At 50.6% G+C, this 13103-nt stretch overlaps 1 protein-coding gene across 6 annotated transcripts in view; it reads right to left on the bottom strand.

Annotated features, from left to right (window-relative positions):
* ZNF496 (zinc finger protein 496) overlaps positions 1 to 13103 on the bottom strand; it is a 39647-nt gene that overhangs the window by 25988 nt on the left and 556 nt on the right. For 2 of the 6 annotated variants that reach the window (XM_046667246.1, XM_046667244.1), the window contains exons 2-8: positions 12741 to 12965; positions 12350 to 12524; positions 11863 to 12255; positions 11303 to 11419; positions 10550 to 10929; positions 9980 to 10163; positions 6874 to 6950 (exon numbers count right to left, since the gene is read on the bottom strand). In XM_046667246.1, the coding sequence (XP_046523202.1) occupies positions 6874 to 6950; positions 9980 to 10163; positions 10550 to 10929; positions 11303 to 11419; positions 11863 to 12175 (1071 nt within the window). In that variant the 5' untranslated portion in view covers positions 12176 to 12255; positions 12350 to 12524; positions 12741 to 12965. Of the gene's footprint in view, positions 1 to 6873; positions 6951 to 9979; positions 10164 to 10549; positions 10977 to 11302; positions 11420 to 11862; positions 12256 to 12349; positions 12525 to 12740; positions 12966 to 13103 lie in introns of all 6 variants that reach the window. The other 4 variants (XM_046667245.1, XM_046667248.1, XM_046667249.1 and 1 more) reach the window with 4 other exon arrangements.

Raw genomic sequence — 13103 nt, 5'->3', positions numbered from 1 at the left:
TTTTTTTTTTTGGTGAGGAAGATTGGTCCTGAGCTAACATCTGTTGCCAATCTTCCTTTTTTTTTCTCTCCAAAGCCCCAGTACATAGTTGTATATCCTAGTTGTAAGTCTTTCTAGTTCTATGTGGGATGCTGCCACAGCATGGCCTGATGAGTCGTGCTAGGTCAGCGTCCAGGATCCAAACTGGTGAAACTCTGGGCCACCAAAGCACAGAGCATGAACTTAACCACTCGGCCATGGGGCTGGCCCCCTCCTGCAACTTTTGAGTTTTCTAAATAATTCTGATAGTTGAGGCAAAAACTGTAACACTGTCTGATGTGGTTCTACAGGTAGACACAGGAACTATTTAAATCAATCGTATTATAAGGGGAGGGTGAAGGCGCATAAGAGTGTTTTTTCATTAACAACATAAAGATACACTTGACAACACACTAGGTAACTCAAAAAGGAATTCTACAAAATAGTCAAGGAATCCACAGGAAGAAAAAGAAAATAGAAACAGAAAAAAAGAGAAACACTGGGGGAAAAACAGACTGAAGCTTTAATGTCAACAATTATATTAAAATACTCACAATCTAAACGCATCAGTTAAAACACAGAGACTGACAGAGTGGATTAAAAACACTACCAAACTACAAGCCATCTAGGAGAAATTCACTTCAAACGTAATGCTGCAGGCAGGTCGGCCGTAAAAGGATGGAAGATGCATATCATGCAACCATTACTCCAAAGGAGGTGTCGCCCTCCTAACACCAGACAAGGCCGGCTTCAGAGCAAAGACCAAGACCAGAGAGGGGCCACACACAACAATAAGAGTGCAAGCCCACCAGGAGGCACAGGAACCCTAAACGTCTGTGCACCTCAGGGACAGCGGCCAAGGATGTGAGGCAACACTGACGGAACTGAAAGTACACAGACCCTCAGCCACTCTAGTTGGAGACCTGAACGCCCCTCTCTCCACAACTAGCCGAACAATCAGACAGAAAACAAGTGTGGGGACCTGGAATTGGCCACCCCAAGATATGTCTCTTTGGCATGAGGATTATTTGAGGCTGATTGCTTTCGATAAACTGGGACAGGGAAGGAGGCTCAGAGGAATGGAACTTGCCCTTTGTTAGGACACTTAGATTTGTAAGGTAAATCTCTATCTGTAAAAGGTGCCTCCCTCTCTGTACCAGGAAGAAGAAAGGAGATGACCTTCTTTCTAAAAACTCTTAATGAATACCAAAGGCAAGGACTTAAAATCTGCATTTTACTGTGCTAGTCTGGTAACCTCCTGTAACTGACTTCCCTCCCCCTCCCAACCGTTGGCATTTCTTAAGGATTAAGCATCTTTCCTTAGGCTAGGAACTGATTGCTGCACTCACCTGTGACCGCCCAGCTCCGGACAATCAACTTGCCTTCTGCCACGCCCTCTGAGACAGCAGACCACCACCTGCTGTGTCCATCAAGCGCTGTGCCGACAGGGCAATCTTGTGACTACTGTGGGAGGGACATTTCAATCACATGTGAAACACCCTGTTTGGGGGTATATAACCACTCTGTGCACCCCACTTCTTCGGTGCCCTTTATTCCTTCGGGAAGAAAGGCCCCGGGCCATGGTTCCTCATAAAGCTTTGTTTAATTTTCTCTTGCTATTTTGTCTCATATGAATTTAATTCGTTCTCCGGCCAGATGAACCCCCATTTGGGAAGACGAAATGTCTTCCTCCCCTACACAAGCAAGGATACAGACAATGCCAACAGCAACCACCGCCAATCAGCGTTTAGAGAACACTCCACCAGACAGCAGCTGAACATGCGTTCCTCGCAGACGCCCACACAACGTACACTGAGACCTCAGAGCCCTGGATGGAGGCACAGAGACGCTCCCAACAAACGTGGAAGAAGTGGCATCAGTGTGCTCTCGGATCACAAGAGAACCAAACCTGAATTCAGTGACAGAAAGATAACAGGAAAATCTGCCAGCCTTGGAAATTAAACAACACACTTCTAAATAATCCTTGGGTCAAAGAAAAACACTCAAGGGAAATTAAAAAATACACTGAAATGAATGAAAATAAAAACACGCATTACAATCCGTGTGCCATAGCTAACGCAGTGCTGAGGGGGAAATTTCTAGAGCTAAGTGCTTACATTAGAAATGCTTACCTTTTAGGGCAAGTCTCCAATCAACGACCTAAGCTCCCACCTCAAGAACCTAGAAAGGGAAGAGCAAAACAAACCCAAAGCAGAATGAAGAGTAATGAAGATGAGAGCAGAAATCGATCAAAGTGAAAACAGAAAAATAGAGACAAATTAATGAAACAACAAGCTAGTTCTTTGAAAAGATCGATAAAATTGAAAACCTCTATCAAGACTGACAAAGAAAAAAAGAGAAGGCACAAATGTCCAATATGAGGAACGAAGCAGGGACGTCATGAGCCTGCTGATACTGGAAGGACGACCAAGGAGTCTACCGACTGCTCTGCAGGCATAAGCTGACAACTCAGAGGAAAGGAAACGGTTCTCTGAAGAACACATGCTCCCACAACTTGCCCACTCTGAAAGAATGAGTAGCCCTATAACCTTCCCAGAAGCTGAATCTATAATTACAGTGCCACTTTCCCACCGCCCACACCAATCTCCAGGTTCACATGGTTTCACTAAAGAGTTCTACCAAATGTTCCACGACTTGACACCAATTCTGCACAGCCTCTCTAGAAGAGGGACACCTCCCAGTTCATCTTAGGAAGCCAGCATGACCCTGACACCAAAACCAGTCAAAGACAGCCAAGAAAAAGGAAACCACAGACCAAGAGCCCTCGTGAAGAGAGACGCAAAAATAATAGCAAATAAACTTTGCTATCAGAATTTTACACCAGGACAAGAAGGGGTTTATTCCAGGGATGCAAGCCTGGGTCAATACGCAAATTTCAATCAACAGAATCCACTATACTAAGAGCCTAAAGAAAATTCACACCAACATAGCAATTGAAGCAAAAAAAGCTTTGATAAAATTCAACAACCACACATAATAAAAACTCCAGAAAAATAGGAATTGAGGAGCTTCCTCAACTTGATAAAGAGAATTTACAAAAATGAACAGTGAAAATTATCATTAAGAGTGAAAGAATGGGGGCTGGCCTGGTGGCGCAGCAGTTAAGTACAGCTTTGGTGGCTCAGGGTTCACCAGTTTGGATCCTGGGTGCGGACATGGCACTGCTTGGCTGCTCTCCCCACCATGCTAGAAGTTCTAGACAGTAGAATGAGGGAAGAAAAGGAAATAAAGGGGTACAAATTGGAGAGAAAGAAATAAAACTGCTCTTATTTGCAGATGGCATGATTGTCTACATAGAAAATTCAGAGAATTCTATTTGAAAACAAAGAAACAAAAAACCCTTCCTTAAACTGAAGTGTGAATCCAGCAAGGTCACAGAATACAAAACAAACATACAAAAACCAATTGCAGTTCTTATACTAGAAATGAATATGTTGTCATCAAAATCAAAACTATAACAACATTTACAACTGCTCAAAAAATGAAGTGCTTAGGTATAAATCTAACAAAACACGTATAGAACTTGTCTACTGAGCACTACACAACACTGACCAAGGAGATCAAGGAAGGCAGAAGCCAGTGGAGAGGCACAGCCATTCACAGAAGGAAAGACGCAGATGGTAAAAATGTCGGCGCTCCACACATCGATATACAGATTAACAAAATTCCTATCAAAATCTCAGTAAGACTCTGTAGATTTGGACAAGATTATTCTAAAATTCATACAGAAAAGCAAAGGGACTAAAATAGCTCAAATCATTTTGGGAAAGATGAACAAAATGCGACAGAGCAGTCCACCCCGTTTCAAGACTCTCTACACAGCCCCAGTCATCAAGACTGTGAGGCTTTAGTGCAGAGAGAGAGAGATCAGTGCAACAGAACAGAGACACAGGAATGCACCCACACAAATCTGCTCAACTGACCTGTGACGGAAGCAGGAGCAATTCCACGGAGGAAGGAGAACCTTTAATAAGTGCTGCTGGAGCAATGGGACGTCCACAGGGGAAAAAAGAACCTGGAGCTAAGGCTCACACCTTATGTGAAAATGAGAGATCATGGCCTTAAATGCCAAGGGACCAAGATCCTGGATTCAATGTACCACGGACTAAATGTAAAAAGTGTAACTATAAAACTTTTGGAAAAAAACACAGGAAAAAAATCTGTGGGATCTAGGACTAGGCAGAGTTCTTAGACTTGACACCAAAAGCGTGATCCTTAAAAGGAAAAACTGCCCAACTGGACTTAGTACAAATTAAACACTTCTGCTCTGCTAAAGACCCTGTTAAAGGGGATGGAAAGCCAAGTTCTGGTGTGAGAGGAAATATCTGCAAAACAGATACCCAACAAAGGACAAGCATCCAGAATGCATAAGGAGCTATCAAAACAACAGTAAAAAAGTAAATGGCCCAACTGGAACTTGGGCAAAAGTCATGAAGAGACATTTCACAGAAGAGGATGAACAGATGGCAGACAAGCACATGAAAAGATGCTCTACATTAGCAGCCATTAGGGAAATGCAAATGTAAGCCATAATGAGGTATCACCCCACACTTATCAGAATGGCTAAAATAAAAAACTTGTGATAACACCAAATGCTGGCGAGGATGTGGAGGATGCTGATCATTGACATTCCTCATGGGAATGTAAAACGGTACAGTCCCTCTGGAAAAGGATATAGTGGTTTCTTACAAAAGGAAATACACACTTGCCATACAATCCAACAACTGCATACCTGGGCATTCATCCCAGAGAAACGAAGACTGAAGTTCACACAGAAACCTGCAGACAAATGGGTATGGCAGCTTTATGCAAAATGGCCTCAAACTGGAACCATTCCAGATGTCCTTCACAGATGAAAGGTTAAACAAACTGGCCCATCTATGCTGTGGAATGCTACCCAGCAATGAAAAGGAAGAGGGTATTGATACATGCACAACGCCCCTCCAGAGAATTATGCTGACTGAAAACAGTCAATCCCCAAGTGTTACATATTATCAATCCATTTAAATAACACTCTTGAAATAACAACATTATGGAGACGGAGAACAGATCAGTGGTTGTCAGTGACTGATGAGAGGGCGGAGGGAAGAGAAGTAGGTGTGGCTGCAAAAGGCAACATGAAGGATTCTTCTGGTAAAAGACGTTATGTATCTTGTATGTATCAATGTCAATAGCTGGTTGTGACATTGTGCTACACTTTTACAAGACCATTTAGTATCAAGAGTACAAGGGATATCTATTAATCCTTACAATTGCATGTGAATCTATAATTATCTAAAAACAATTTTTTACAAAACTATGTGCACCTATGTTCATAGCAGCATTACTCACAGTAGCTGAAAGGTGGAAGCAACCCAAGTGTCCATCGAGAATAAGCAGATAAACAAAATGCATTATATACACACCACGGAATATTATTCTGCCATAAAAAGGAAGAAACCCCTGACACATGCTACATCATGGATGAACCTCAAGGACGTTATGGTGAGTGAAATAAGCCAGTCACAAAAAAACAAATACTGCAGACTTACGTGAGCAATGCAGAGTTGTCAACTTCACAGAGAAAGCAGAGCAGTGGCTTCCAGGGGCTGGGCTTGGGGGGCATCGGGAGTTACTACTTAACGGGTGAGCAGTTAGTTTGGGAAGATGAAAACTTCCGGAGATTGGATGCACAACAATGTGAATATACTTAACACTACTGAACACTTAGAAATACTGCTGTACAGTAAAAATGGTTAGGATGGTAAATTTGGTTACATGTATTTTACCAGAATTAAAAACAAATTTTTAAAAAAAAAAAACTTAGAAAAAATAAGACCTTCATGATGGTGACTTCTGGTGCACTGGGCAGAAACTATCTTCAATAGACTAATAAAACAGCACCAGTTTATCAAAATCTCTATCTTCTGCTCACTATGGCATTTATAGGAACTGGGGAACTTCAAAGATGAATACCCAAGCTCATTAGATACTAAACTCATAGCAGCCCCTTGCAAGAGGTACTGGTCAAAAGCACCAATTCTTAATGAGAATTACGAGTTTTACCTCCTTTGGACCATTTGTGTTTAACAGCACAAAACAGATTCTAAAACGTGGCTGAGCCCCAGGGCCTGTGGGTCCAGCACTGAAGGAATGGAGATGCGCCCCCACACCCTGCTAACTGCTCACCATCCCGGGCCCCACTCCCCAAGCTTGAAGTCACATCAAATGCAAAATGCTGAGTGCAAGCTCAAAGCGTGTTTACTGTGTGTCTGTCCTTCAGACAGTCTCCCGTCTGCCAGGGAACAAGTGACAAAATAGTGGCCACCCCTCACAGAGCTACACTCTCATGGGAGGGGATGCCACTGGGGTGACCACACATCATGGCAGCCAGGGAAAGGAAGACAAACGACGGGGTATTGTTCCCACAGAAGCCAGGCTGGAAGAGGTGAGTGAGGGCACCTGCCACCATCCCTGAGGATGCAGGAGCACTGAGGGGGGACACCAAGGAAACCCCCAACCACCACCAGCACCCGCCCGATGGCAGTGAAATCACCTGTGTGCTTTCCCTCCATTTCCCAGCATTTCTGAAACACGTCACTGCGATTGTTATTAGATAAAAAATACCCTGTGAAGTAAGAGTGGAGAAGTCTCTCTTTTCTCTCAGGGGGGACCCCCAGGATCCCAGGAGCATGACTGGGGGTCTTGAGGGCATCTATTTCACGTCATCACTGTCTACACAAAGGCTCGAAGGTGACGGTCACACAGCAAACCAGCTGGAGTCCCCGAAAGGCCACCCTGCAGCTCACGGAGAGGCAGACGGGGTTCCCAAGGGCTCTCACGGAAATCACTCACCGGGGGCAGCTGGAGGGAGGCCTTCTGCTCCACGTCCCTCAAGCTCACTTCTGGAAGCAGCGAGGCATCCTGGAGCACTGAAAGAGACACAAGAGGGGCACCCGTGAGACCCGGCGTCCTCTCCCCCGCGCAGGACGACAAGATGATGCACCGAGAAAGCACCTTCCCTCACTCTGCTTTCAGACACGACAACGGGGCTTTACCAAGAACGTCCAGTTGGCTCTGCCACAAGTAGCTATGCAACTGCCCACAGGTCCAGGGACCTCAGCTTCGTCATCCGCAACGCGAGAAAATAAAGGTTAGAACTCTAGGGAATCGAGGTGTCAGTAAGAAAGATCACCGTGGGACTCCAGGGCCATACAGATCTGTACGTTTCTAAGTTTACAAATTGCAAGCTCCATCAGAAGTCTGTCGTCACATCACGGGTGCTCCTGCAGTGCCCTCCATCACGAGAACACGTGGCTGTGGGATTGAGACCGTCTCCCTCTCCCGGGGGCCTCGGCCACAGCCGCTCTGACCTCCCTCGCTGACTGGCAACGGCGCCCGGCTCAGGCTTCCGTAAGCAGTGAGCCGAATGAGCTGTTTCAGAAGGTGCTCGCTCCCCTCACAGACCAACACTCTCCTCTCTCAGTTCAAAGAAAATGCTGGGGGCTGACCCCAGGGCACATGTGAAATCAGCTAAAGGCTAAATCCGGAAGCCAGCGGCCCTCACCTTCAGACCCAGGATGCAAAGCTGTCAGCCAATGGCAGGGGTGGGGGTGACTATCTGGGACCAGACCCTGGGTGCCAGCTAAGTGGGCAGTGCCACATGGGAGCCCCAGGGTGAGGCGCCTCCTCACGCTGCTGCCCAAGGCTCCGGCGGCAGGTGTGGATTTGAGGGACGTCTTAATTCTGCTCTTGCACACCTGCCTCCCTCTGGGGGATGAGCCCCAGCCCTCCCCCCTTTCCCGTGATAAGTGAGTACATGGACACTCTGCAGATCACTCTGGAAAGCTTCTGTCCTCTAAAAAGAATCCAGCTTTTTTGGAAGATCTTCCAAGTTAGGAACTATATGGCTTTTACTGGAAGCTCATCCCAATAAGTCACCCGAATGTTTAAGGGCTTCCTAATAACTAGCTCTCCTCCTGACGACCTTGTCCATTTATCGTTGCTCAGGGAAAATGGGAGAGACAGCCCGGAGCTTGGCCAGCAGCTTGTCCTGCTCGCTGGCTTACCTCAGACCTAGACCCTCACGGAAGCACCAGCTGGGCAGGCTGGGGCAGTTCCCGAGCTCCTCCCCTCCTCCTGAGGGCGTTCCCAAAGCCGCTCACGCAGGGCCACCCTGGGCCACCCACAGCCTGCGTCCCCAGGCTCCTGCACAGGAGCTGTTTATTTGAGTGGATGGTTGTTTCCCTTATGCCTGAGGTTACAGGCTGAACTCCATCCCCGCAAAATTCACATGTCGAAGTCCCAAGCCCCAGGACCTCAAGCGTGACTGTATTTGGAGATAGGGCTCTTTTACGAGGTAATTAAATTAAAATGACGTCACTGGGGGGGGGCCTAATCCCACATGACTGGTGTCCCTATAAGAAGAGGAGATGAGCACACAGACACACATGGAGGGATGACCATGTGAGGACACAGGGAGAAGATGGTTGTTTCCACACCCAGGAGAGGCCTCAGGAGGAAGCAGCCCTCCCCTCCCCTGGGCCTCTGACTTCCAGCCTCCAGACAGTGAGAGATGAACACGTGCTGTTTATCTCTGTCTGTAGCATTTGGCCCTAGCTGACTATCACACTTGTCTTGACTTTTAACCAAGGAGAGGCTGAAGAGTTTATTTGATTTGTACGGAAGTCGGTACAGTATCACACAGAGAGAAATTTAACACAGTCGTCCCTCAGTATCCACAGGGGGCTGGTTCCAAGATCCCCCTGGCATACCCAAATCTGTGGGTGCTCAAGTTCCTTATATAAAATGGTACAGTATTTACATATAACCTATGCACATCCTCCCACATACTTTAAATCATCTCCAGATTATTTATAATACCTAACACAATGGAAATGCTATGTAAATAGTTGTTACACTGTATTGTTTAGGGAATAACGACAAGAAAAAAACTCTGTACGTGTCCAGTACTGACGTAACCATTGTAGGACTTTCGATCCACAGTTGGTTGAATCCGTGGATGGGGAACCAGCAGATACAGAGGGCCACTGTATGCGTTTTTATTTTAAACTGAAAAGCTTATTACAATGCCCAGGACAACTTCTGCGCATCACACGAACGCACTCCTGGCCTCCTCATGCTCTCCTTTTCCTCTGTAAGTACAGCACAACGTGGCAAGTCCACCCGCACTGACCTCACACTGTAAAGGCCACTCCTTCAACCTGTGGGCACCACAACTTCCCACAATGACCCCTTCAACTAAGCACCACAGACAGTCAGGCCCCTGCTCAGCATGGTATGGGTGTAATCCTTTAACCCTCAAGAAACCCAGGAAGGGTGATGGTTATCTCCACTGCACGGGCCAGGAAACAGTCTTGGAGGGTTAGAGGCATGCCCGGTCACAGCAAGACGTGCCTTTAAAGCCACCTGCCTGTAGCCACCAGCGCATTCCGTACAGATATTCAGACGTGTCCAGGTGACATTCAGGCCCCAATCCCTAAGCACATCACTCTGTTCCCTCCGGAGCATTTTTTATTTCCTTTCAGGATCGTAACAATCCTGGAACAGGAGGAGTTTAGCTGGGGAAAGACGTTCAGACGGACAAGAGGACGTGGCCACGCTCAGCTCCGCTCAAAGTCCTACTGGGACAGCAATGATGCCCAGCTGCCCCCAAACCAACAAAGCCCAGAAATGTGCCTCAGAGAGCTGAGACGGTGCAGCTTCAGACACCCAACTACAGCAGAGGTGCCCGAGGTGGACCTGGCACCACCAAGGACACTCTCACGAGATTCGGATCAAATCGCTCTAGGGAAGGACTAGACCCTGAAAATGGTTCACGGCTCCTCAGGGGACAGGAGAGAACTCTAAACGTCAAGAGCCACTGCTAAGCACCTAAGGTGGGTACAAACGCCCCGCGACCCCCACCCCACACACACCCACTCTGGCCCCTACCCCCTACCTTGGTCCCCGCTGAGCTGGCCTGGTAGTCTGTTTGGGAGCCCAGGGCCTTGAGCCAGGGCCACGGGCTGGGCATCCTGGCTCTTTGCAAGGTCACTCTGGGGCTCCGGTGGCAGCCGCTCCTGCTCCTGGTCCGGAGGGCCATCCCCATCGTCAATCACCACAGGGTCTTCACAGTGCTTGAGCTGCAATCCGAGAGAGCTTTTCAGGGCTCAGCAGAGAGGTCCCTGGACAGGGGAGGGCAGGTGGCTGTGCCAGGATGGGCAACACCCCTTTCTGGGCCTGTTGACCATCAACTCCATGGCTGACCACTGGAGGCTCAGCCTGGGCCTTTAATGGGGCTGCAAAAGAGGATGACATAACTATGCCCCAAATTAGGGCCTTTAGGGAACAGAATCTGCTTTCTTGGGAAACCCAATTCTAGTGTGCACCTAACCAAAGCACGTAGTTCTGGACAGAATCCTCCCTGGCCAGGGAACGTGAGTCTGCCAAAGCACCAAGCACAGGGTGGAAGCCCTCTGCACACCTGCTCTCCCTCTCCCACCCAGCCCAGCCCGCCCCCTCTGCTCACCCACTGCCAGGGTCTCCCCGGCTCCCGCTCCAGCGCCTCCACAGCAGCCACAGCCTGATCGCCACTCTCGGGCTCCTGGGCCCGCACCCAACCCTGGATCTCCCGGGGCAGGATGGCCAGGAATTGCTCCAGCACCAGCAGCTCCAGGATCTGCTCCTTGGTGTGCCTCTCTGGCCGCAGCCAGCCCCGACACAGGTCCCAGAGGCGGTGCAGGGCCTCCCGGGGGCCGGCCGCCTCCTGGTAGCGGAAACGGCGGAAGAGGCGGCGGGAGGACTCAGGGCTGGGCAGCTCCCCCTGGGGGCTAGGGTTCTCTCCTGGTGGGCTCCTCATCTTCCTGGGCTCCTCACTTTCCTTCGGAGCCAAGACTCGGGGGCACAGGGCTGTGGGCATGATGGGATTTGATGGGGGTCAGCAGCAGAAGACGAGCCTATTTCCAAACAGAAATCGCTGGCTTCAATGTTCTGGTCTCCTGCAGTAGTTTTTTGAGGGGTGGTTATGGGGAAGGTGACAAAGCCCATAGAGACCAGCCCTTCGGAGAAGCCCTGGGACGTGTGAGGAGTGCCAGTGTGGCTGGTCCTTACACAGAGGGAAGGACTCGACCCCCAAAAGCATCATTACGTGATTCCCCTAACCAGGGGACCGACGAACAAAGCAGAAAAGCAGTGGCATTTCCACGTGACCCTGGCGTCTCAAGCATAGCAGGAGACTGACAGGGCGGCATACAAGAGAGATGTAATTAACACCTCGTGGTACCTTTGGTGGCCAGGTCCTCCTGGAGAGGACCTGAGACAGACGATCCGAGCAAGCCGCTATCTTGAGCCTTCGGAGCCAAAGTCACCGTCCTTGCCCTGAAGACCTTTACAGAATGAGCTGGAAGGACAAAAACAGGTATACACCAGGAGAGCCTTCCAAGCAGACCCAGGCTGGGAAATGCACACTGCTGGTGGCAGGCCGACCAGAGCTGGACCAGCTGGCCGCACACAAAGCCGGTCTGCCCCGCCCAGCGGAGTCTGCACTGGGGTGCAGCGGACGAAGCAGACAGCGGAGAGGACACCCAGACAAGAGATGGGGAAGAGTTAAAGAGGCAGCCACATCCTGAGTTTACTAGAGTGAAATAACATCAGCTTTCAGATCAGCCTCCACCCAACTCCCTCCAGAGCCTGAATAGCAAGCTTTAGCATATATTTAAAGATGCCTTGACCTTCAACCTTGCCTCCACCCTCCCCACCCTTATCATCATCAAACCACAATGAAGCTCACAGCCCTCCCTCAGGCAGGACGGAGGTGGGGCCCTCCCAGCACAGGCCCCTCACCTGCACCTCCACCTGCCCAGTGAACACACAGGGTGACACCAGAGAGTGGTGGCCACTGTCCAGACGGTGGGACTGAGGGAAAGTGAAGCGCAAACAGGGTCACACCGTCCCCTCCCCCACCCTCTGGCCTCTGGGATTCCCCGGGCAGGTTACCCGCCTCACATCTCCTCCACACCAGCTCTGTATGAAGCTCCCCACCACCCAGCACCTTAACCTCCAACAGCTCAGGGGCCCCCAAGGGAATACAGGCCTCACTCCCATTCCACAGGAAGACAAGTGAGCCCAGAAGAGCAACGAGGCCACTGAATGGCATTCAGAAAAACCCAGGTCTCTGGATCTCCTTGCTTCCCACGGAAAAGCAAACACAGACTGGCATCAGAGGCTCTTCGGTGCCTGAGGGGACACATTACAGCCACTCCACAGCCGGGTTTCCTCCAGGCCTCTGGAACCCGACCTCCCACCTTCCCAGAGCTCAGCCACCACACACCTGCAGGGCCTCTGGCTCCTCAGCTCTGCGCCCAAGCTGGGGCCGGCCCCACCCTCAGCACTCAGAGGCCGCTGGCGGGCACCCCGCTCTGGGCTCTGCGGACCACCCCTCACCAGACGGCCCGCTCCTCTTTGTCGCCCTGGCACCTGGCCCGTGGCAGGCTCGGGAGTGACGCCTGATGAATGAACTAACGTTAGTCCCCAGGCTTCCCGCAGGGGGCGGGGCGTCTCAGGGCAGCTCTGGGAGGAGGGACGGCGCCGGGCCAGCAGAAAGGAAAGCGGAGGGCACAGCAGACCGGGGAGAGGGGCAGCCTTCCCTCGCTCCCGCCCTCCCGCTTCCCCACCACACCCGCACCCACACGCCTCCAGGTTCGCCGGCGTCGGCTCCTCACCTCCCAGCCCGCAACTCCTTCCCGGCGTCTAACTCAGGTCCCTCGTGCGGCGGCGGAAGTCCACGGCGGCCGCTGCTCATCCTTCAGCCCGCTCTCCCGGGCGTCCTCCCCGAGGCGGTCCTCCGCAGGGCCGACGCCGCGCCTGGCTAGCCGAGCCCCGTCTCCTGCTCATCCGGAAAACCCAGCTCCGCTTTGGAGGGAGGAAGCGGGAGCAAATGGAGGCGCCTGGGAAACAGCATCGGCGTTGCCTCTCCTCGCCCGCAGACCGCCGCGCTCGGCTCCGGGAGGGGAGGCGGCGCCCGCGGGGCCGGGGATGGGGGAGCGGGGCGCGCGGGGCCGGGGATGGGCGCAGGGCCGGGGGCG

The sequence above is a fragment of the Equus quagga genome, chromosome 7, assembly GCF_021613505.1.
Source record: "Equus quagga isolate Etosha38 chromosome 7, UCLA_HA_Equagga_1.0, whole genome shotgun sequence".
In the NCBI taxonomy this organism is placed as follows: domain Eukaryota; kingdom Metazoa; phylum Chordata; class Mammalia; order Perissodactyla; family Equidae; genus Equus; species Equus quagga.
This window is presented reverse-complemented; position numbering and strand designations above follow the sequence as displayed.